This window comes from Mus musculus, chromosome 1, assembly GCF_000001635.26.
Source record: "Mus musculus strain C57BL/6J chromosome 1, GRCm38.p6 C57BL/6J".
Lineage (NCBI taxonomy): Eukaryota > Metazoa > Chordata > Mammalia > Rodentia > Muridae > Mus > Mus musculus.
Genome location: NC_000067.6, coordinates 119,801,799 through 119,824,656, shown reverse-complemented (window position 1 = coordinate 119,824,656; position 22,858 = coordinate 119,801,799). Strand labels below are relative to the sequence as shown.

Sequence of the window (22,858 nt, the reverse complement as noted above, 5' to 3'; positions counted from 1 at the left end):
GAGTTCCCACAGATATTTTTCACTATGATGTAACTGACTTTATCTCAAATCCTCTTATGCTGACTGACTTAAACTAACCTTTCAGATTTTCTGGCCCAGCCAAAGACTTTCTCCTGATTTCCATAGCCACAGTGAAGGCTGGAAGAAAAAGAGAAAGGCATGAAACTAATATTTGTTGAGCTGTACTGGGTGTTTTAAAATATGATACTGCAAGACTGGAGAGATGGCTCAAAAGTGAGGAGTACTTGATCTTCCATAGGACCCAGGTTTGAATCCTAGCATCCACATGGTGACTCACCAACATCTGTAACTCTAGTTCCAGGGGATCTTTCTCTTGGCCTCCATGGGCACCAGGCATGCATGTGGCACACAAGCATGCATGCAAGCAAAGCATCCAGTCATGCAAATAATACATTAAAAAAAAAAAAACCCTTAAGTGTATTGCAGTTAATTCTTTCAACATGTGGAGTAAGTAGTAGTGTTCTCTTTTTATGGATGAGAAAGTTATGGTTCATAAAGGAGAGTTGTCCAGACTTCCACATCCAGATAGCTCAGTATGTAAAATGTGTACTGCTCTCACAGAGAACCTGGATAGAGTTTCTAGCAACCATTGGGCTTACAACCACTTGTAACTGCAGCTCTAAGGGATCTGACACCCATTTCTGGCCTCTGCAGGCACCTATACACATGTAAAAACCCCCTTCCCAGTATATAAATTTAAAAATAAAAAACTTGCAACATTTTAAGTTGGTGTGGTGGCAGACTGTGATAGGAAAGACAAGTTTGGTCACCTATTTTGTATTGCCTGTGAATTGTAAGAAGACTAAGGAAGAATAATATTTGCTGACCTGTGAAAAACATGTGAAATCCAAACTTTACTATCAGTAGGGTTATTATTATTATTTTTAATATATTGGATATTTTCTTTATTTACATTTCAAATGTTATCCCCTTTCCTGGTTTCCCCTCTGAAAAACACTCTCCCCTACCCTTTTTCCTCTCCCCCTGCTCACCAACCCACCCACTCCCACTTCTTGGCCTTGGCATTCCCCCTCTCTGGGGCATTGAGCCTTCACAGGACCAAGGGCCTTTCCTCCCATTGACATCCAACTAGGCCATCCTCTGCTACATATGCAGCTGGAACCATGAATCCCACCATGTGTACTCTTTGGTTGGTGGTTTAGTTCCTGGGAGCTCTGGGGGTACTGGTTAGTTTATAATGTTGTTCCTCCTATGGAGCTGCAAACCCCTTCAGCTCCTTAGGTCCTTTCTCTAGCTCCTTCCTTGGGGACCCAATGCTCTGGATGGCTGTGAGCATCCACTTCTGTATTTGTCAGGGACTGGCAGAGCCTCTCAGGAGAGAGCTATATCAGGCTCCTGTCAGCAGGCTCTTGTTGGCATCCACCACAGTGTCTGGGTTTGGTGATTGTATATGGAATGGATCCCCAGGTGAGTCAGTCTCTGGATGGTTGTTTCTTCAGTTCTCTACTCCACACTTTGTCTCTGTAACTCCTTCCATGAGTGTTTTGTTCCCCCTTCTAAGAAGCATCAAAGTATCCACACTTTGGTCTTCCTTCTTCTTGAGTTTCATGTGGTTTGTGAATTGTATCTTGGGTATTCCGAGCTTGGAACACAACCACACTGATTTGTGTTATTTGTGGCTGAATGCATGCTATAATGCTAGAATTAAGTTGTTCCAATAGAGATCACCTGACCTGTAAAACCTCAACTTTTACAAATCTGGCTCAGGCTGGAGAGATGGCTCAGCAGTTACAAGCACTGGCTGCTCTTCCAGAGAACCTGGGTTCAATTCCCAGCACCCACATGATTCTTCACAAGTGTCTGTAACTCCAGTTCCTGGGACTCTGACATCCTCACATAGACCTGCCGCAAAACACCAATGTACATTAAAAAAAAAAGTAAGAAAAAATTTAAAATCTGTCTTCTTATAGGAAAAGCTTTAAAATTTTTATTTTATGTACATATGAATGTTTTGCCTGCATGTGTGTGTGTATGCAACTATGTGACTATGTGTATGCCTGATGCCTACAGAGGCCAGAAGAGAACTTTGGATCTCTTGAAACTGCAGTTGTGACCTACCATGTGAGTATTGGAAAACAGACACTGGTCCTCTAGAAGCCATCTCTCCAGGCCCCTCCTTGCAGGAATGTTTTATCAGCTCTGGTTAAGAATATTAAGTTTAACAGTTACTAGGATTGTTTCATTCCCTTGTTGTAGTTGTATTACCAGTTACACAGTTAGATTTGTTTATTCAGTTTTTGAAAGAATAGACTTTTAAACAGTTTGGCATTAGAAATGATTTAGTTTTAGAACTAGGTTATGCAGAGATACTGTAGTCTTGCAGTTCATGTAGTCCTGGACTGTCCAGTGGGTAAGCATTAACCAGAAGTGACAGCTTGAAATTCATTAAAAACCATTTGAGGCTGAGGGTATCTCTCTTTGTGCTGGAGCCTTTGAGTTCATATGTAAGACCCAGGATTCAGTCCTCAGTACTCATTAAAAGACAAATCCATAAGCCATATTTACCACATTTTAACTGTTTAGTCATATTCATTCTATTCCCTTAACAGAGGAAGAAATCATAGCTCAGAAAAATGGAGTGGCTGTCTCAAGGAAGCTGTGTTTGTTAAAATTTAGGATATTATCTCAGTGGCTTTCCAAGCATTCTAAATGTTTTTGTTGTTACTAAAAAGGAATGACCTCTGCAGCTGCTTTTAAAGCTCTCCTACAACATAGTAACTTCAGAATATCTATCTATCTATCTATCTATCTATCTATCTATCTATCTATCTATCTATCTATCTATCTATCTATCTTCAAGACAGGGTTTCTCTGTATAGCCTTGACTGTCCTAGAACTCTATCTATCTATCTATCTATCTATCTATCTATCTATCTATCTATCTATCTATCTACTATTTTCAAGACAGGGTTTCTCTGTATAGTCTTGACTGTCCTAGAACTCACTCTGTAGACCAGGCTGGCCTTGAACTCAGAAATCCGCCTGCCTCTGCCTCCCAAGTGCTGGGATCAAAGGCGTGCCCCACCACTGCCCGGCTCAGAATATTTATTTTAAGAACTAATAATTGGTATAATGGATGCCCTGTTTTTGCTGCCTCCTTCATTCATTTGTGCAACAAAAACATTTTTTGTTGTTGTACAATGACTTACTTAGGAAGTCAATTTAGGAACTTTTTTGTTGTTTTTAACCAGGAGGAAAAAGCTGGCCCCCTGTAATTCCCTCCCCCAACTTCCAACACATAGGAGCAGTGAGTTCTTTATATCTTAGTTTAACTTTTTTTTTTTTTTTTTTTTTTTTTTGAGACAGGTTCTCTGTTAAACCCTGGCTAATGTGGCTGGTTTGAAACTTGTTAATTTCTAGGCTGGCCTTAAACTCAGAGATCTACTTGCTTCTGCCTTTCAAGTACTAGGATTAAAGATGTTTGCCACCAATTTAGGCTAACCTCTTAATATGTAAATAGAAATGATTTCATTTCTGTTCTCAGTTTTCTAGTAGTGTTGAAATAGATTATACAATGGATCAAATAGTAGATTCTTCCATGGGTGACAGAAAAACACATTAAGAATGATTTTAGCTTGCAGAAGTAGAAGTCATTAAGATATGGTGATTAAGTAGGTCTGTATTCAAGTGCCTCTCCTAATTTTGCTTGTACAATCTTGGGCCAGTCACCTAATCCTTCTAGCTGTCATGCCTAACCTTTTAGCTTTTCAACAGTGTTCTCATCTCAAAGTATATGCTTGAGAACTGTGCACAAGACTCACACACTCACACACTCACACACACACACACACACACACACACACACTCACACACTCTCTCACATACACACTCACACACACACTCTCACATACACACACACACACTCACACACTCACACACACACACACACTCACACACACACACTCACACACACACTCACACACTCTCACACACACACTCACACACACACACACTCACACACACACTCACACACACACTCTCACACACACTCACACACACACTCTCACATACACACTCACACACACACACACACACACTCTCACACACACACACTCACACACACACACTCACACACATGTAAAATAATAACAAAAAACAAAACCCTCAAGGTTGTAAGTTTACAGTTTCGTTTTTGTTTTTTACATCTGTGTGTGCAGTTGCCTTTAAAGACCTCCCAGGAGAGCCATGGCCTGGAGCAAACTGCTGCAGCCAAGGGGACGGACGTTCTCTACTGCATCTAGTTGCCAACTTAGTGAATACCAGCAAGAGCAATACTTTAGGCCACTGCGAAATCCATGAAGTCCATGGTGGGGCACAGGCCTGCATAGCACAGTGTGGGTGGGGATCCCCTAGCAGCCCTCAGGTTACATGAACCTACAGATCCATATGTCATCTAGATGGCATCCATGCACCACCTAAGTTTACAGTTTGTGTTGGGTAGCATTCATAACTACCCTTAGCCATGGGTGCCTGTAGGCTGCTAGTTGAACATCTTTGCATCTGCAAAGAGATAAAAATAGTGAACTATCACTGTTTTAAGAATGAAGTGATAGAAATAAAGTATTCTAGTTAGTATCTAAAAAGCAATGTCAACACTTAGTGACATGAAGCAATCGCCATTTTATGATTTCTAGATTCGATGTGTGAGGAATTCTAATGTAACAGGGCCCAGGAATGATTGTTGTTTACTTTTCTACAATATAATATATGCTTACTGGGCTAGGAATACTGGGGAGTCAGAATGCTTGGGGAATAGAGGGACCCTTTCCAGGCATGCTTGTTTATGTGTCTCATGACACAAGCATAGGCTATAGATTGGAGCTCTTATTCATGAACTTGTGGCAGAGGGAGGGAGATATGCTAGCTGAGTTTTGAGAGAAGTGTCCTTAGAATGAGTAGTCCAAGAAAATCAGATAGAATATAAAGCCTCTGATGGTCTTAGAAGTCATTAAGGCATTTTCTTCAATACTAGCAAGTAACCAGTCTTCTGTCTGCAAGGCAAGCTTTATTCCTAACCCCTCCAAATTATTTCTAAAGTACTTTATATTGGTTAGCTAATATATGAGCTATAGGAGATGCCATGCTTTGAATAATTCTTGAACCACAGGTTACTTAGTTGATTAAATAAACAAATTAATCTTTGGCATCTGATAGATTGATTTCAGCCTTTAGTGGCTGGAACACTAGCTACTGCATTTTCTAGCCATGTAAAGTTGTCAGGGTTATGCCCCCTCTTTTTTCATCTTTAGAAATAAAGTTAATATCTCTCTATGACCATTTATAAGAACAGGTTGACAGTAAGTAGGTATGCATACTATATATATAAAATCTTTCAGGTCGAGTGTTAAAGCTCAGTAGATATATGTACCAGAAACTTGTTATGTTAAAGGCTAGTACTGAATAGGTATGCATACTATGTATATCTTTCAGGTCCAGTTTTAAAGCTCAGTATATGTGTGTGTGTGTGTGTGTGTGTGTGTGTGTGTGTGTAGCAGAAACTTATGTTTAAGACTAGTACTGAATATTAATTTAAATATTTATTTATTTGAGACAGTCTATCATGGAGCTTAGGTTGGCCTTTAGCTGGTTTTATAGTTCAGTAGAACCTAGCATTTCTGATTCTCCTGCTTCTACTTCCCAAGTATGGGGATTAGAGGCTTGGACTATCATGCCAAGTTCATAATTTAGGTACTGAAGTTTTAAAAGTAGCATGCTGCCCCCTAGGGACAACACAGTATTTAATCAATTGTGGAAATTTCTCATCTTTGGCCTGCATAAGCTTATGTTTGGAATTAGTATTAACGTTAGGCAGAATTAAGTTTTGGGTTCTTTCTTTGTTTGCCTTGCTTTGGTTTTCAGTCCTCTCCCCTTCCTCCCCTTTAAAAGAGAACTAAGCTTTTATTTCTATGTTTCTCAGATGAAGCTGGCTGAGTTGGTTGCTATGAGAGGATTAGTCAAAGAGATCAAATCTCATATCCTCCCCTGATTTCTGGCTCTTCTTGGCTTCAGCCTTGGTTAGAACAGCCAGCAGCAGCAACAGTGGTGGTGGTGGCAACCATAAGGGCAGCAGTCACAAATGCAGATCGATTGGCCAAAAAGACCTTGACCTTTCAAGTGGGAAGGTGTACTCAGTCTCCTCAAAGCCAGGACCTACTTGTATCCATTGACAATAGAGTATGGTACTAAGGCCAAAGTCAGGTAATCAGTCTGCAGACAAACACTGGCAACATTTGGACACCTTCTAGGATGTGAGAATGCATAGTCTGCTCTGTGATGCCAAGTACTTCCAGGTTGTAAAGGCTGCCGTGTCAAACATCTGTTGGATGATCAGCCCAGAGGAGAAGGGGGAAATGTTCCATGTTCACAGTGAGGCTTCACTGGCTACTACTTTGTCCTCAGTTTTTATTAGCTAGCTGTACATCACTCAGAATATCAATGGTACCTCTAGAGATTTTAGTGGTGGTTCCTAAAGCCTGGAAGAAAGAGGTTATCAGACCCCAAACCAGTGTGCTGAGCTGGCACAGTTACCTCACATGGGGTGAAGGCACCAGCAGCTGGCACCTTATTGGCCAACAGCAACTAATCTTGATAAGGTCTTTAAAGTCCACATTACCCTGGATATAAAGCAGCAGTTTCTCCAGAGCTTGGTTATTTACCAGACGCCCCTTCATGGCCTTGCACATCATGGTGTTCTTGCCCTTTAGTACCACAACCTTCCCTGTGGATCTGTTGCATCTTCTTGGAGCCCACATTGTTTGCTCCCACACTGAAACATTTTGGCTAATCATCCAAAAGTTGGATGATCTTAAGGAAGTAGTTGGACTTCGAGGTCGCTGTATCTTTCCTGGACATTGTGATGGTGCATCAGGGATTGCCACACAGGGTTTAAAGACTCTGTCACTCCAAAGAGGATAACTGGTGATCCCCTCTTTATTGTTATTATTGTTATTATTATTATTATTATTATTATTATTATTATACTGGCATAAGTAAATTTAGAATTCTCTCTTCTCAAATTAACTGAGTGGCTTTGTATTTTTATTTTCTTTTTGAAATTTTGCTAGCTTGCTATTTCCTTTTGAAATCTATTTAATTTGGGAATATGTTTTTTTTTTTTTTAAAGAATGGAACTCCAACCAAATGTTTATTTAGAATAAAAGATTAGATCATAAATGACGAAAGCTAATACTACAATTTTATTTTTGTTTTGTGGGGTTTTTTTGTTTGTTTGGTTGGTTGGTTTAGTTTGGTTTTTCGAGACATGGTTTCTCTGTGTAGTGTAGTCCCAGCTCTCCTGGAACTTGGTCTGCAGACTAGGCTGACCTTAAACTCAACAGAAATTACCTGCTTCTGCCTTTGCCTCTGTCTGCCAAATGCTGGGATTAAAGAGGTCGCTGCCACCACCATTCAGCTACATTTTTTGGTTTGTTTTGTTTTTGTTTTTTTTTTGTGATTCTCAACCTATGGGGCTTGATCCCTTTGGGGGTGGTATATCATATATCTTGCATATCAGGTATTTACACTATGATTCATAACAGTAACAAAACTACAGTTATAGTGTAACAAGTATTTTTATTGAGTTTAGTTTGTATCCTTTGCCTTGATAAATTTGTCCTTTTTGTGTGTAGGCTTCTCTTTATTAGCTCATATTATCTGTAAATGAAGATACTTTTACTTCTTCCTCTTATTTACTTTCTTGCATTAATCTATGACTTTGATGCCTGTCCAGGTTAGGGTTTTACTGCTGTGAGTAGACACCATGACCAAGGCAACACTTATAAGAACAACATTTAATTGGGGTTGGTTTACAGGTTCAGAGGTCATCAAGGTAGGAGCATGACAGCATCCAGGGAAGCATGATGTAGGAGGAGCTGAGAGTTCTACATGTTGTTCTGAAGGCAAACAGGAAAAGACTGTCTTCCAGGCACTTAGGACAAGGATATTATAGCTGCTGTTCAGAGTGATACACCTACTCCAACAATGCCCCACCTCCTAATAGTGCCACTCCCTGTTCCAAGCATATGCCTAAATAAAACTATCATTGATATGATGGTTACGGTGACTTTTTCATATATGCCCTTGGTTATATTGAATATATTATGTGTAGTATAATATATTCTTCTAGTCTTAGCCTGCTGATTGGTTTTGCACTGAGATGAACATAGTTCTGCACCTTCTGGCATCCTGGATTCCCAGGAGTGTGCAGAGAGCTTTTCAGTCTTGTGGGTAGATATATCTCCTTCTCCAGTCGGCACTGTTTTTGTTTCAGTCATCTTCTTTTCTACTCTAGTAGTTACTGATACTTTTGGCTGTTATGTTATTGAATAATCACTGTTGATAATTTTTCAAAAAGTGCTTGGATAAAAGGATGTAACAGTCAGGTTTTAGATAAAACAAGCATGCTATGCTAGTAGGATTTTTTTAGGTATCTGTTAAAATGGTTAGATAATGGTTTCTCTAGAAATTGGGACTTTGAGGAAGCGTCATGATCTTTCTTTTCTGATCTAGTGGTTGAAAGATGTTTCTATAGCTTTTACAATTGCTGGCTTAATGCTCCCCTTCTCTGACATTTTACTCCCTTTTATTGAGAATAGATTTCCTCACATAATATATCCTGATTACAATTTACCCTCTCTCCATCCCTCCCAGTTCCTCCTGATTTTCCTCTTATCTGGAGTCACATGTTTTTTTGTCTCTTACTAGAAAACAAACTGGCTTCTAAGGGATAATAATAAAATAAGATTAAAAACTAACACATCAGAGTTAGGACAAACTAACAGAAGTAAAAGAACTCAAGAGTAGGTGCAAGAATCAGAGAGCTACTTGTTGAAACACTCAGAAATCCCATAAAGAAAACTAAACTGGAAGCTGTAACATATATGTGGTGGACATGCTGCAGATCTGTACAGGCCCTAAGCATGCTGCCTTTGTCTCTGTGAGTTCATCGGAACATTGATCATGATGATTTAGAGAACCTTAATTTCTTGGTGTCATCCATTCCCTCTGGCTCTTAAACTTTACACTTCTTCTTTGGTGAGCCTTAGGGAGGGATTTGATAGAGATAACCAATTTAGGGCTGAGTGTTGCAATGTCTCTCACTCTCTGTTATTGTCTAGCTGTGAGTTTGTTTGTTTGTTAATCATCTGCAGGAGGAGGAAGCTTTTCTAAAGATGACTGAGCAAGGTAGTGATCTCTGAGTATAGCGAATGTCATCAGGAATCATTTTATTGCTGTTTTTTGTTTTGTTTTTGTTTTTTTGGTTGTTTATTTTTGAATAAGTGTTTGGTTTTATTCTAAGTCCCTTGGCTATCTAGTCTCTGGACTTTAGTGACCCAGGTCTGGTTTCTATCTTGTAGAGCAGGCCTTAAGTCAAATCAGACATTCATTGGTTACTCTCATAAGCTTTGTGCTTGGCATATACTGTCAGCAGGGCAGCATTGTAGATCAAAGGGTTTGTGTCTGGCTTGGTGTTTTTGTTTCTTTCTTGGTAGCATATAGAGTACCTTTTTGTACAAAAGACCCTAGAATGTAGAGAATGAAGGCTTTACGTAGGCACCAACTAGCCTTTTCAATATTTAAAGAGTTGTGAGGTTTCTTTAGCAATGGGGCTTTGCCATCAGTTTGTGGAGTCTTGGCAACAGCCTGGATTGTATGGGGGTTTTCATGGGATGGATTCCTTTGGCCAATAACTCAGATGGATATAACCCAGTCTTGGTTCTAGAAGCTTCATTTGGTGACAGGAGATAGCCAGCTGGGACTCTGTCTTCCCCATTCTTGGTGATTACATTCAGATCACCTTCATGTAAATATTTGGAAACTTCTACTGTATTAGGTTTTTATACTACTCCTCAGTGGTCCTTAATTTTAGCTGTCTCTCCATGTGTTCCCTCCCTTGGCTCCTTCTTTCCTTCCCCTGTCCTTCCCCACTTGATCTCCCATTCCCACATCCCCATCCATAACCATCTATTCCTAGTCCATTACTCTCTCTATAACCCGTAGCTCTATGGATTGTAGCTTAGTTATCATTGATTTAACACCTAATATCCACAAAAGCAAATACATACCATATTTACCTTTCTGAGTCTGGGATATCTCACTCAGGATGATGTTTTCTAGTTCCATCTATTTACCTGCAAAATTTCATGTTTTTTGAAGAAAATGTCCAAGTAATATTCCATTGTGTAAATATACCACATTTTTTAAATCCATTCTTCTATTGAGGGACATCTAGGTTGTTTCTAATTTTTGGCTGTTATGAATAGAGCATCAATAAGCATGGTTGAGCAGAAGTCTTGTGGTAGGATAAAGCATCCTTTGGGTATATGCCCAAGAGTGGTGTAGCTGGATCTTGGGATAGATCGATTTCCATCTTCCCAAGGAAAGCCACACTGATTTATTTCCATACTGGCTGTACAAGTTTGTGCTCTCACCAGCAATGGATAGTGTTCCCCTTACTTCACATCCTTGCCAGCATGAATTGCCATTTGTTTTGTTGACCTTAGTCATTCTGACAGATGTAAGATGAAATCTCAAAGTGGTTTTATATGCATTTTCCTGAAGGCTAAGGATGCTGAACATTTCTGTGTTTCTTCACCACTTGAGTTTTCCCTTTTGAAAATTTTTTGTTTAGATTTGTACCCCATTTTAAAATTGGTTTTTCTTTTTCTCTATCTAGTTTTTTGAGTTCTTATATATGTTGGGTATTAACTCATCAGATGTGTGGTTTCTCATTCTGTAGGCTGCTTCTTTGTCCAAATGATGATGTACTTTGCTCTGCAGAAGCTTCTTAGTTCCATGAGGTCCTGTGTGTTAATTTTTAATCTTAGTGCCTGTGTTAGTGATGTTCTGTTCAGAAAGTCTTTTCCTGTGCCAATGAGTTCAAAGCTATTCTTCAATCAGGTTCAGTGTATCTGGTTTTATGTGGAGGTCTTTGATCCATTTGGAGCTGAGTTTTGTAGAGGGTGATAAGTATGGGTGATAAGTATGTAGACATCCAATTTAACCAACACTATTTGTTGAAAATGCTTCCTTTTCTTCGTTTGTTCTCTCTCTCTCTCTCTCTGTATGTGTGTATGTGTGTATGTGTGTGTGTTTCTGGCTTCTTAATCTAAAATTTGGTGTCTGTAGATTTGTGGATTTATTATGTCTGGGTTTTTAGTTTGATTCCACTGATCAACATGTCTGTTTTTGTGCCAATATCATGTTGTTTTTTTTTATTACTATAAATCTGTAGAACAACTTGAAATCATGGATAGTAATACCTCCCTCAGTTCTTTTATTATTCAGGATTGTTTAAGTTGTCCTGAGTTGTGTTTCCATATGAAGCTGGAAATTGTCCTTCCAAGATTTATGAAGAATTGTGTTGGAATTTTGATGAGGATTGCATTGAATCTGAAGATTGCTTTTGGTAGGATAGCCATCTTTACTATGTTAATCCTACTGACCAATGAACATGGGAGATCTTTCCATCTTCTGATACCTTCAGTTTTTTTCTTCATGTCTTGAAGTTTTTATTACACTAGTCTTTCACTTGCTTGGTTAGAGTTACTCCCAAGATATTTCATATTATTTGAGGCCATTGAGAAAGGTGTTGTTTCCCTGATTTCTTTCTTAGACGTTTTGTCATTTGTGTGTAGGAGGACTACTGATTTTTATGAGTAAATATTGTATCCAGCTACTTTGCTAAAAGTTTTCATTTTTGTGGTGGAGTTTTTAGGGTCACTTATGTATACTGTTACATTAGCTGCAAATAAAGATAGGTGATTTCTTCTTTTCTAATTTGTATTTCCTTGAAGTCTTGCTGTAGCTAAGACTTCAGAAGGTGCCATATTGAATAAGTATGGAGAGTGGACAACCTTGTTTTCTTCCTTCCTTGAGTGGAATGGCTTTGAGCTTTCCCATTGAAGTTGATGTTTGGGCTTGCTGTAAATCGCCTTCATTATGTTGAGGTATGTCCCTTGTATCCCTAGTCTCTTAAGGAGTTTTATCATGAAGGAATGTTAGCTTTGTCAAAGTTCCTTTCTATATCTAATGAGATGATCATGTTGTTTTTGTCTTTCAGTCTATTTCTATGGGTGAATTACATTTAATGATTTATGTATGTTGAATAATCCATGCACCACTGGGAAAGATATCTACATAATCATGTTGGCTGATCTTTTTGATGTGTTCTAGGATTTGGTTGCAAGTATTTTGAGTATTGCATCTATGTTTATAAGGAAAATTAGTCTGTGATTTTCTTTTCTGGGTTTGTATGTGGATGGGTTGGGCATCAGGGTAACAGTGGCTGAGTAAAAATGAGCTTGGTAATATTCTTTATGTCTCTAGTTTTTGGAATAATTTGAGAAATATTGACATTATTGATATTAACATTTCTTTGAAAGTTTGGTAGAATTTTGTGCTAAAACCATCTGGCCCTGGCCTTTGTTTGTTTTTGTTTGGAAGAATGGTAATAACTGTTTCTATTTTACTAGGGGCTGTAGGTCTGCTGAAATGGCTTATATGATCTTGATTTAACTTTGGTAAGTGGTATGTGTTGGGAAAATGACCCATTTCTTTCAGATTTTCCAGGTAGAGTAAAAGTTTAATGTGTATCCTTAGGATTCTCAGGATTTCTTTGGTTTCTGTTATATCCCCCTTTTGACTTCTAATTTTGTTAATTTGGATTTTTTTTCTCTATGCCTTTTAGTTAATTTGGATAAGGGTTTGTCAGTCTTTCTGTTTTTCTTAAATTATCAACTCTTTTTTCATTGTTTTTTAGTTATTTTTTCTCTTATTTATTGAGCCCTCAGCTTGATTATTTCCTGCCCTCTACTCTTTTGTTCATGATTTCTTCTTGTTGTTCTAGAGCTTTCAGCTGTGCTGTTGTTCTAGTATGAGATCATTCCAGTTTGGTGTGTGTGTGTGTGTGTGTGTGTGTGTGTGTGTATGTATGTATGTATGTATGTATGTATGTATGTATGTATGTATGTGTCTTAGTTAAGGTTTTACTTCTGTGAACTGACACCATGACCAAGGTCTTATAAAGGAGGGCATTTAGTTAGGGCTGGCTTACAGGTTCAGAGAGGTTCAGTCTATTATCATCAAGGCTGGATCATGGCAGCATCCAGGCAGGCATGGTGCAGGCAGAGCACCTGAAGGCTGCTAGCAGAATACTGGCTTCTAGGCAGCTAGAACGAGGGTCTTAAAGCCCACATCCATAGTGAAACATCTTCTGTAACAAGGTCACACCTACTCCAACAGGGCCACATCTTATAATAGTGCCACTCCCTGGACCAAGCATATACAAACCATAACAGTGTGTGTGTGTGTGTGTGTGTGTGTGTGTGTGTGTGTGCTGCTTAAGCTGTAGAAGGGTTTTTTTTTTTCTTTTTTCTTTTTTTATGAACTTAGATGACCTTGTGTTTGGTGCTTAGATGTTAAGAATTGCAGTGTCCTTAGTGTTTTTTGTTTTTGTTTTTGTTTTTCCTCTCTTTGAGTTTTTAGTGTCCTTTCCTATTTGTGATGGCTTGTATATGCTTGGCCCAGGGAGTAGCACTATTAGGAGGTGTGGCCTTATTGGAGTAGGTGTGTCACTGTGGGTATGGGCTTAAGACCCTCACACTAGCTGCCTGGAAGCGAGTCTTCTACCAGCAGCCTTCAGGTGAAGATGTAGAACTCTCAGCTCCTCCTGTACCATGCCTGTCTGAATGCTGCCAAGTTCCCACCTTGATGATACTGGGCTGAACCTCTGAACCTGTAAGCCAGTTCCAATTAAATGTCCTCCTTTATAAATCTTGCTTTGATTATGGTGTCTGTTCACAGCAGTAAAACCCTAAGACACTATCTTTTATGATTAGTTTTGGTTTGAAGTCTGTTTTGATAGATATTAAAATGGCTACAGCAGCTTGTTTCTTTTTTTTTTTTTTAAGATTTTATTTATTTATTGTATGTAAGTAAACTGTAGCTGTCTTCAGACACTCCAGAAGAGGATATCAGATTTCATTATGGATGGTTGTGAGCCACCATGTGGTTGCTGGGATTTGAACTCGGGACCTTCAGAAGAGCAGTCGGTGCTCTTAACCACTGAGCCATCTCTCCAGCCCCAGCAGCTTGTTCCTTAAGTCCCATTTGCTTGAAATATCTTTTTCTATCCTTTTACCCTGAGATGATACCTATCTTTGATTCCTTGATGTTAAGATGTGCTTATTGGATCCAGCAGAAGGATGGATCCTGTTTTTTCATCCATTCATTCTGTGTCTTTTTATTTGGCAGTTGAGACCATTGATGCTGACAAATATCAATGGGCAGTGTTTTTGATTCCTGTTATTGTGCATGCTTTCCATTTTGTAGTCTGGGATTATTTATTTCCTGTGCTTTCTTCACTATAGTTAACCTCTTTAGTTTTGGGGTTTTCTGTCTAGTGCCTTCTGTAGAGCTAGATTTGTAGATAGATATTGCTTAAATTTGGTTTTATTGTGGAATGTCTTACTTTTTTCCATTTATGTTGATTGAAAATTGTGCTGGTTATAGTAGTATAGGCTGGCATCTGTGGTCTCTTAGAGACTGTAGCAATCCATCCAGACTGTGCCATTGACTTGGGTTCCTTGTCTTTCCTCTATTCCTGTTATTCTTAGATTTGGTCTCTTCATAGTGTTCCAGATTTCCTGCATGTTTTGTGCCAGTTTTAGATTTAACATTTTCTTTGACTGAGGTACCCATTTCTTCTACCTTGTCTTCAGTGTCTAAAATTTTCTCTTCTACCTCTTCTATTCTGTTGGTAAGACTTACCTCTGATGTTCCTATTCCCAAATTTTTCCTTTCCAGATTTCCCTCAGTTTGGGTGGTGGTATTATTATTACTATTATTAATTCCATTTCTACTTTCAGATCTTGAACTGTTTTATTAATTTCCTCCCACTTTTTGTTTACATTTTCATAGATTTCTTTAAGGGATATTTATTTTCTGTTTAAAGACCTCTATTAAATTCATAAAGACTTCTTTAGGGTCTTTTTCTTGTGCTTCAGCTATATTAGAATATTCAGAGTCTGCTGTTGGTTGCTGGGCTCTAATGGAGGCATATGTCCTGGCTGTTATTGATTGTGTTTTTAGGCTGGCATCTAGTTATTTGGGATTGGGAAGATTGTAATTCTGGGTGTAACAAACATTCTGGGATCATGCCAGATGCACCCCGACTGGGGGTCCCAGGTAAAATGTGTGTTTTATTATTGGGAGCTGACACTTAGGAATGGGGAGAGGCTAGGGGTCTGAAGGAATTTGGAGAGAGAAAGGCAGATGGTTTCCACCAGGATCTGTTTATTTAGTGTCCTTGGAATGGGGGTAGAGAGTGAAGAGAGGTCACCCCAAGAAGGTCGGCTATGGATGAGATTGGTATATTGGATTTGGAGGAGCAGCGGGAGAGGTAAACATCTGCAGTTAGTCTATTTGCTTCTCTGGTCAGAGTCGCCTCTGGAGTCCCACAGAATGCCTGCTGGAATTGGGTCTGATAAAGCAGTGAGTGGGGAAGGGAAGCTAGGAGGGGATATCAGGTGGTCCACGAGAGATGGCAGCAGTGAGGAAATGTGACCACAGCTAGAGTTCTGCTGCACTAGCTTGGAATGAGACTGGGGAATTTGGATTTGGAGGGGCTGAGGGAGAAGTGAAGATCTGTAGTCAGCCTATTTGCCTTTTGTTTTTGCAAAGGGCCTACATTATTGGGACAAGGGAATTGAGTAAACATCTCATTTAAAAACTCTACAAAGCTCATTCTTACTGAGGTTTAGCTGTTTGTTTTTAAAATAAAGCTCTTCAGGGTGTAGCAAGCAACCTTTTTGTTAATTTCCAGACTTTCTACAATGTTGATTTTGACACTTTACCAGTGTCCTTTTACCTTTATGGAGGAGTGGGTTTCCAGCAGTCTTCTTTTACCTTTTAGACACAGTTCTCCATCTTTTCTTTATTCTTTTTATATAAAGTTGGATGTACCAAATTTTACAGTTGCCTTTCAGATGACTACTTTTTGTATTCAAAAGTGGAAATTATAAAGATTACAATTCAACAAAAGGTAACTTTATTACTTTCAAGTGGTTGCTGATTTTGTTTTTTTTTTTTTTGAGATTTATTTATTTTATGTATACTCGGATACTGTCAGCTTTCTTCAGACATACCAGAAGAGGGCATTAGATCCCATTACAGATGGTTGTGAGCTACCATGTGGTTGCTGAGAATTGAACTCAGGACCTCTGGAAGAGCAGTCAGTGCTCTTAGCCACTGAACCATCTCTCCAACCCCCTGTTGCTTAGTTGTTGTGGGTTTTTTTTTCCATATTCTAGCTTATACTTATGTTGAACTTTAATTCAACTTGGTGCTTTTTTAATTGGGCAGGCATTTTATGTAGACTAACCAGTAAGTACTGGTGGGTAAGTTCCATTTATGAGCTATTAGCATGAAAAAAAGTTATTCTTGGCATTTTAGGACCAAGAAACTTGTTTCTAAGTTAATCATTTGTTGCTTTATTTATACAAATATTATTATTTTTAGTGACACTCCATTTTTGCAGCTATGACTATGGTGCAGAAATATAAGTTATGATTTACTATCGTGAATATTGAGAAAAGTAGATTGAGAAGAGTTGTTAGTGCTTTGCCAGATGCAATGTTGCATGGTTCTTCCTGAGCTTGTCACTGATCCAAAAATAAAGTTTACTCAAGAGATTTTAAATTATAACTCCATGCAATGTGTTGTGGTAGATAAGGTTGTTAGAAGCACTTGACTGTTGTTACTTTCTAGCTCTGTAATTACAATCTAGGGTCATTTAATGGTTCTCTATTGGTCTATCCATAGCTCAAAGTACTAATTCCAATTTGTTAGTATTTTTGTTTTAGCTTTCTCAAATGAAACACAGAAAACTAGTAAAATGAGAAAATGGTTATTTAAACGATACTTGGTTTTCCAGTGTTTGGACATATTTTATTGACAAATTATCAAGTAAATCCAAGATTACCTGGCAAATTAGCTAGTAGAAGAGCAATCCTTTAATTAATGATAATCTTAATTAAGAATCCTTGTAAATGAGATAAATGATGACAGTACTTTTTAGAGGTGGACATTTAAAACAGAATAAATAATAATTTGAAAGTTACACACAAGACAGAAAGAACATTTGACTTTTAAGTCAGTGGATTCTCCTTAGTGAAGTTGAAATCATTGACTTCTTCAGTCAGATTCTCACCATTTTAAACAGCGTTCCTAATTCAAGCAATTCTATTGCCCTAGAAACTTTCTTCCAAGAGATTGAAAGAATGTATTGGGGATTTATAACCCAGAAATATTGACTCAGGAAGCAAGAAAAGGAAGAAAGACCAGATGTAACTTAAGAAGGTTAGCTCAAGTGCTGGTTCTCTGTTTCTGTCTCTTCATGAAATTCAACCAGTAGTTGATTGTGTATTTTTAAAGTAATTGATCATTTGCTAGTCAAAAGAAACACCATTTAGAAAAAAGTGTTTTAAACCCAACCCATTATTCTAGTTTTCAAAATAAAGGGATAACTTTTGCTCACTAGGAAAGTTATGTAAATCAGAATTTCTTAAGATACACAGTAGAAGGAAAATAGAAAAAAAATATTCAATATAATATTCTTGTGAGAAAGGTAAAATTTTAAAAGGAAAGATATGATCACTTCATTCCTCTAGATTGTTTTAAAAGCCTTTGTTCTCTTGTATCCCAAGAGTATACGTTTGCTTGTTTGTTTGTTTAATGTATGTGAGTACACTGTAGCTATACAGATGGTTGTGAGCCTTCATGTGGTTGCTGGAAATTGAATTCTTAGGACCTCTGCTCACTCCAGTCAACTCTGCTCGCTCAGTCCCTGCTTACTCCAGCCCAAAGATTTATTTATTATTATGCATAAGTGCATTGTATCTGACTTTAGATGCACCAGAAGAGGGCGTCAGATCTCATTATGGGTGGTTGTGAGCCACCATGTGGTTGCTGGGAATTGAACTCAAGACCTTCAGAAGAGCGGTCAGTGCTCTTAACCACTTAGCCATCTCTCCAGCCCGAGTATACAGTTGTTAACCTTAACAGTCTCCTCTTATTTATACTAGGATATTTAATTGTATATGTGGTTGTACCTTCGTGTCCATGGGTGATTGATTCTAGGACCCCAGAGGACACCAGAGTCTGTGGGTGTCTCAAGTTCTTTACATAGATGATAATATTTGCATAAAAATGTACATATATCTTTGTATGCTTTTAAGTCTTATGTTTATTATTTATACTTAATACAGTATAAATGTTTTTGAAGATTTTTAAATTATATGTGTTTGTGTGAGTTTTGCACTTTAGATTTTACATTTAAATATGATTCATTGACTGCTTTTGAGTGTAAAGCAACCACAACAAGAAACTGGTATTGCCAGGGTAGTGCGATAGTGCCAAGCTTGATGACTCACCAGAGTCTGCTTAGTGGAGGGGGAGCATCTACTGTGGCAAGTTGTTCTCTTGACATCCGCATGTGTGCTATGGTGTACACACACCCCTTCCCCAAATTAAAAGGGGTGGGGCACTTCAACCATCATAGAGAGTTATATATATACAACATAACAAATGAGCCTCAGTCTACATAATACCTCTCATTTTATATTCTAAAGAACTCTATGAACCAGACTTAAGCATAGATCCTAAACTGAAATTTTTAGAAGAAAATGTGAGGAAATCTTAAGTCTCTACGTTTGGTGAAGTACTCTTGGGTAAGACACCAAAAGAGAGGTTCATTAAAGTATTTAAAAAGCCAGTGTGGTGGTGCACGCCTGTAATTCCAGCACTCCATCCTCAGAGGAGACAGATCTTTACCTACATAGGCTAGCCAATAGCTCACACAGTGAAAACCTGTCTCAAAAAAGAAAAAGAAAACAAAGTATATTTATTTATCAACAATGATAAATTATAGCATACAGTTGGAAAAAATTCCCACATTTCTTAGTGTTTTCAAATTCCTGGCATATTACTACTCTTTGATACCCTAGAACAATAAATCAGCATTCCCAGGTATGTTCAGAGCTTTCAAAATTATATTTTAAACATTCTTCTAACAGTCTTCAGACTATATGATTTGAATAGTTAAAATTCTTATTTGAAGAGTAAAATATACCAGGTTCAACAGTACTTACAGAGAAGTACATCTTTCAGAAATATTTAGTGAAAAAACATAATTTAAAATTCCCATCTTGCCGATGTGACAGCCCTTTAGGTTGCATACGTGGTGGGGCACTCACCACACTGAGCATCTTTTTAGCTCATCTTTTGTAGCTTTTAGCATAACATTCTGTATATGTTTTGTTATATTTGTACATTTTTTGTTTCGCTTTTATAATAGGACTATGTTTTAAATTTAATTCCATGTATTCTACATTTATACCACGTAATTTGCAAACAGGGCTAGTTTTATTTCTTTTTGTGCGCACCCTGCCCTTCACCACTCTCCTTTTCATTGAATTATTTGCTTTGTTCCTGATCTCAGGATAAAAATGTTTAGGCTCTACCCATTAAATTAATTAGGACAGTAGCCATATAGACTGCTTTTTTAGATGTCCTTAATCATGTTGATATTATTTTTGTTCTTTTTGAGAATTTTTATTGTGGTAAATTTCATCAGATGCTCTTCTTCATTGATTGAAAAGCTTATATGATTTTTTTCCTTACTCATTTAATGTGGTAGATGACATTGATCAATTGTGTAACTGTAACCCTTGCCACACTTCATAAATAAAACCCTTCTTATACGGTTCTTTCATGCACTGATGAATTCTTCCTTATGCCTTGGGTGTTTCAGTAGAATGAATGAAAATGAGAAGTGTTGTCTTGTGTGCTTCCTGTGAGATTGTAGAGACAGTGGTAATTGTCCCTTAAATAGCAAACCATCTGGGTTTGAAAATGCCATAGGGTTTTAAGTTTCTTATTCAAAATATAAAATAGCTACAGGGCTATTTAGATTTTTCTGTATATTAATGAAATTATGATATTTTGTGCCTTTGAAGAATTGGACTACTTTGTTAAATTATTGCACTTGAGTGCAAATTGTTTTCAGTATCAGTTTGATGTTGACAAGGTTCAGTTGGTGCCCTCTATTTCATTCCTAACAGTAATACTTTTTGTTAAAGATTTATTTTTTTTCATGTATGTGTGTACACTGTCACTCTCTTTAGACATACCAGAAGAGGTCATGGGATCCTACTACAGAAGGTTGTAAATCACCATGTGGTTGCTGGGAATTGAACTTGGGACCTCTGGAAGAGCTGTCAATGGTCTCAATCAGTGAGCCATCTCTCCAACCCCATGTTAATACTTTTTTTCTTTTCTTTTGTTAATCTTGGTTTATTGATCTTATAAAAGGATCAGCTTTGCATCCCAGTTGATTTTCTTTTTCTTCTGGATGGTTGTATAGCAGTCTTTAATTGTTCTCTTTTATTTCCTTCCCACTGTTTTTACTGTTGTTTTATTAGGCTTTTCTCTGAGTTCTTAAGGAGATTAGATTATTGGTTTGAGGCATATCTTGTTTTCTGTTATATATATGCAGCCCTTTATTAGTGCATGGTATATCTGTGACCCACAAATTTTGCTAAATTATATTTTTAGTTTTACTTAGTTTTGTGTATTTTTTGGTTTTTCTTAAGATTTCTTCTTTGTCCCATGTGTACTTAGAATGCTATTTACTTCCTTGTGTTTGGAGATTTTTCTATTGTTAATTTTTAGTTTAATTCTTCTGTTCTTAGGGACCATACTTTGTAGAATTTCCTTAATTATACTTACTTAGTTTTGTTTTGTGTCCCAGGATATGGTCTTTAATGGTAATTCTTCAAGGAACATTTGGAAGTTATATGTGTTCTTCTGTTAGTGACAAGGTGTTTTGTAAATGTTGTTGTTGTTGTTATCATATTCTCCTATATTCTTACTAATGTATTTAATTATATCAGCTATTGAGAAATGGGAGTTGAGTGGATTTGTCTAGTTTTTAATTGTTAAATGTAATGTTAACATTTCCTTTCATCTTTTATCTATGAGACAGTAACTCCAGTTACTGAATACTACTGACTTGAAAGCCTGTTTCTATTAGTATTTTTATTTCTATTAGTATTTATAGTAGCATTTGTTTACTGATTATTTATATAGTTTACTACTTATTGTTTATAGTGCATGCCTTTAATCCCAGCGCTTGAAAGGCAGAGCTAGGTAGATCTCTGCGTGTGAAGCCAGCTCAGTCTAAAGAGCAAGTTTCAGAACAACCAGGACTGCACAGAGAAATTATGTCTCAAAAAAATGCTAAAATAACAAAAAAATAACAACAGTACCCCAAATGTTTGTGTTTCGCCTTGTTTAATTTCCTTTGTTATCATTTTCTTTAAGGTGGAAGTTGTATGGAATGCCTAAAATGTTTTTTTTTTTCTCTCTCTTAATATGATTGTTAGTTTTTTGGGTATAGAATTCTGTGTTCTGAATAATTTTCTTCCAGGAAGTTGAAAGTACACTTTCATTGTCTTTTAATAGCCCTTATTGACAATAGGTTGATGCTCTATTTTTTTCCTACAATTATGTAAAAATTTATCGTGGCAGACAGCTAGGTACATTGCACTGCAATCCTACCAGTTTGGGAGACTGAGACAGGAGTTCCAGGCCAACCTGGGTTCATAGTAAGGCCCTGCCACCTCCCCTCTCCCATAAAAAAGAAGATGGAATAGTTGGTTGAAACTGAAATAGAATTATCTTCACTATTATTATGCTACAGTTTTTTTTTTAAGGTAAGAAGAAAGGGGAATAAAAGCAGTTAGAGTGATGGAATTGAAACAGTCCTCTCCCCTCTTGTCATTCCTCAATATTTTAAAAAAATACATCAGCAAGGAGGAACGTCCCAGTTGCTGAGCTCCCATACTCCTTAAATCTTCTCAGTCAAACAGTTCAAAATAAATATCTTTAGTGCTTTGTAATCTTAACTTAGTTAATCTACATATATATTTTATACCCAATTTCTTAATCTTGATGTTTCAAAATTTGTAATTTTTCTGTCAATATTTTAATCTGAAATGTGTATTAACTTTATTTTTTAAGCTATATCATATCTTCCAAAATCCTTTTTATTTAGTGATTTCTGGTTTTTAATCCTAGGTTTTGTGTGGACAGTAATGACCGCACGTTTCCGATTGCCTGCTGGCAGAACCTACAATGTCCGAGCATCAGAGTTGGCCCGAGACAGACAGCATACAGAGGTCGTTTGCAACATTCTTCTTCTGGATAACACTGTACAGGCTTTCAGAGTTAACGTGAGTATTTTGTTTTTTTCTCTTCTTAGCATTTGCATCATCTTTGTCATCATCATCATTGTCATCTTCATCATCTCTGGAAATTAGTCTGAATTTAGATTTATTTTAAAACTAAAACCATTAAGTTGGAGTATAATTTGGACAGTCTTACTTAAGGAAGTCTTTTTGATGCACATTTATAACAAGTATTCCTGCTCATTCAGACTAAGTCTTTCGAAAAGTGCTGTCCACTGACTGTTTACAAACAGCAGAATGTCCTAGTTCATGAACAGATCAGTGGTATATGGGCAATTTTATAAGGTGCATAAGGGCGCCAGAAAAGAATTTCTTATCTTAAATACTGTATATGTTTTCAGGAAAGCCATATTTGTACAGTCTGAATGCAACTTGTGTTAGATAAAGATAAGTAATAAGACTGATCTTTCAAAAGTATTGTCTAAAAAGATTTATTCAACAAATATTTGTTCTTGTTTTTAGTGTCCAGCTTCATTTGTTCATTGTCATTTGAGCTTCGCCTATGTGAT

At 37.4% G+C, this 22,858-nt stretch overlaps 1 protein-coding gene and 1 pseudogene across 9 annotated transcripts in view; one reads left to right on the top strand and one right to left on the bottom strand.

Annotated features, from left to right (window-relative positions):
• The window catches only part of Ptpn4 (protein tyrosine phosphatase, non-receptor type 4), a 185,119-nt gene that overhangs the window by 12,929 nt on the left and 149,332 nt on the right, over positions 1-22,858 (top strand). For all 9 annotated transcript variants that reach the window (XM_006529255.3, XM_006529254.4, XM_006529253.4 and 6 more), the window contains exon 2: positions 22,180-22,334. In XM_006529255.3, coding sequence (XP_006529318.1) covers positions 22,197-22,334 — 138 coding nt within the window. In that variant the 5' untranslated portion in view covers positions 22,180-22,196. The remainder of the gene's footprint in view (positions 1-22,179; positions 22,335-22,858) is intronic.
• Positions 5,996-6,894, bottom strand: Gm8338 (predicted gene 8338; annotated as a pseudogene).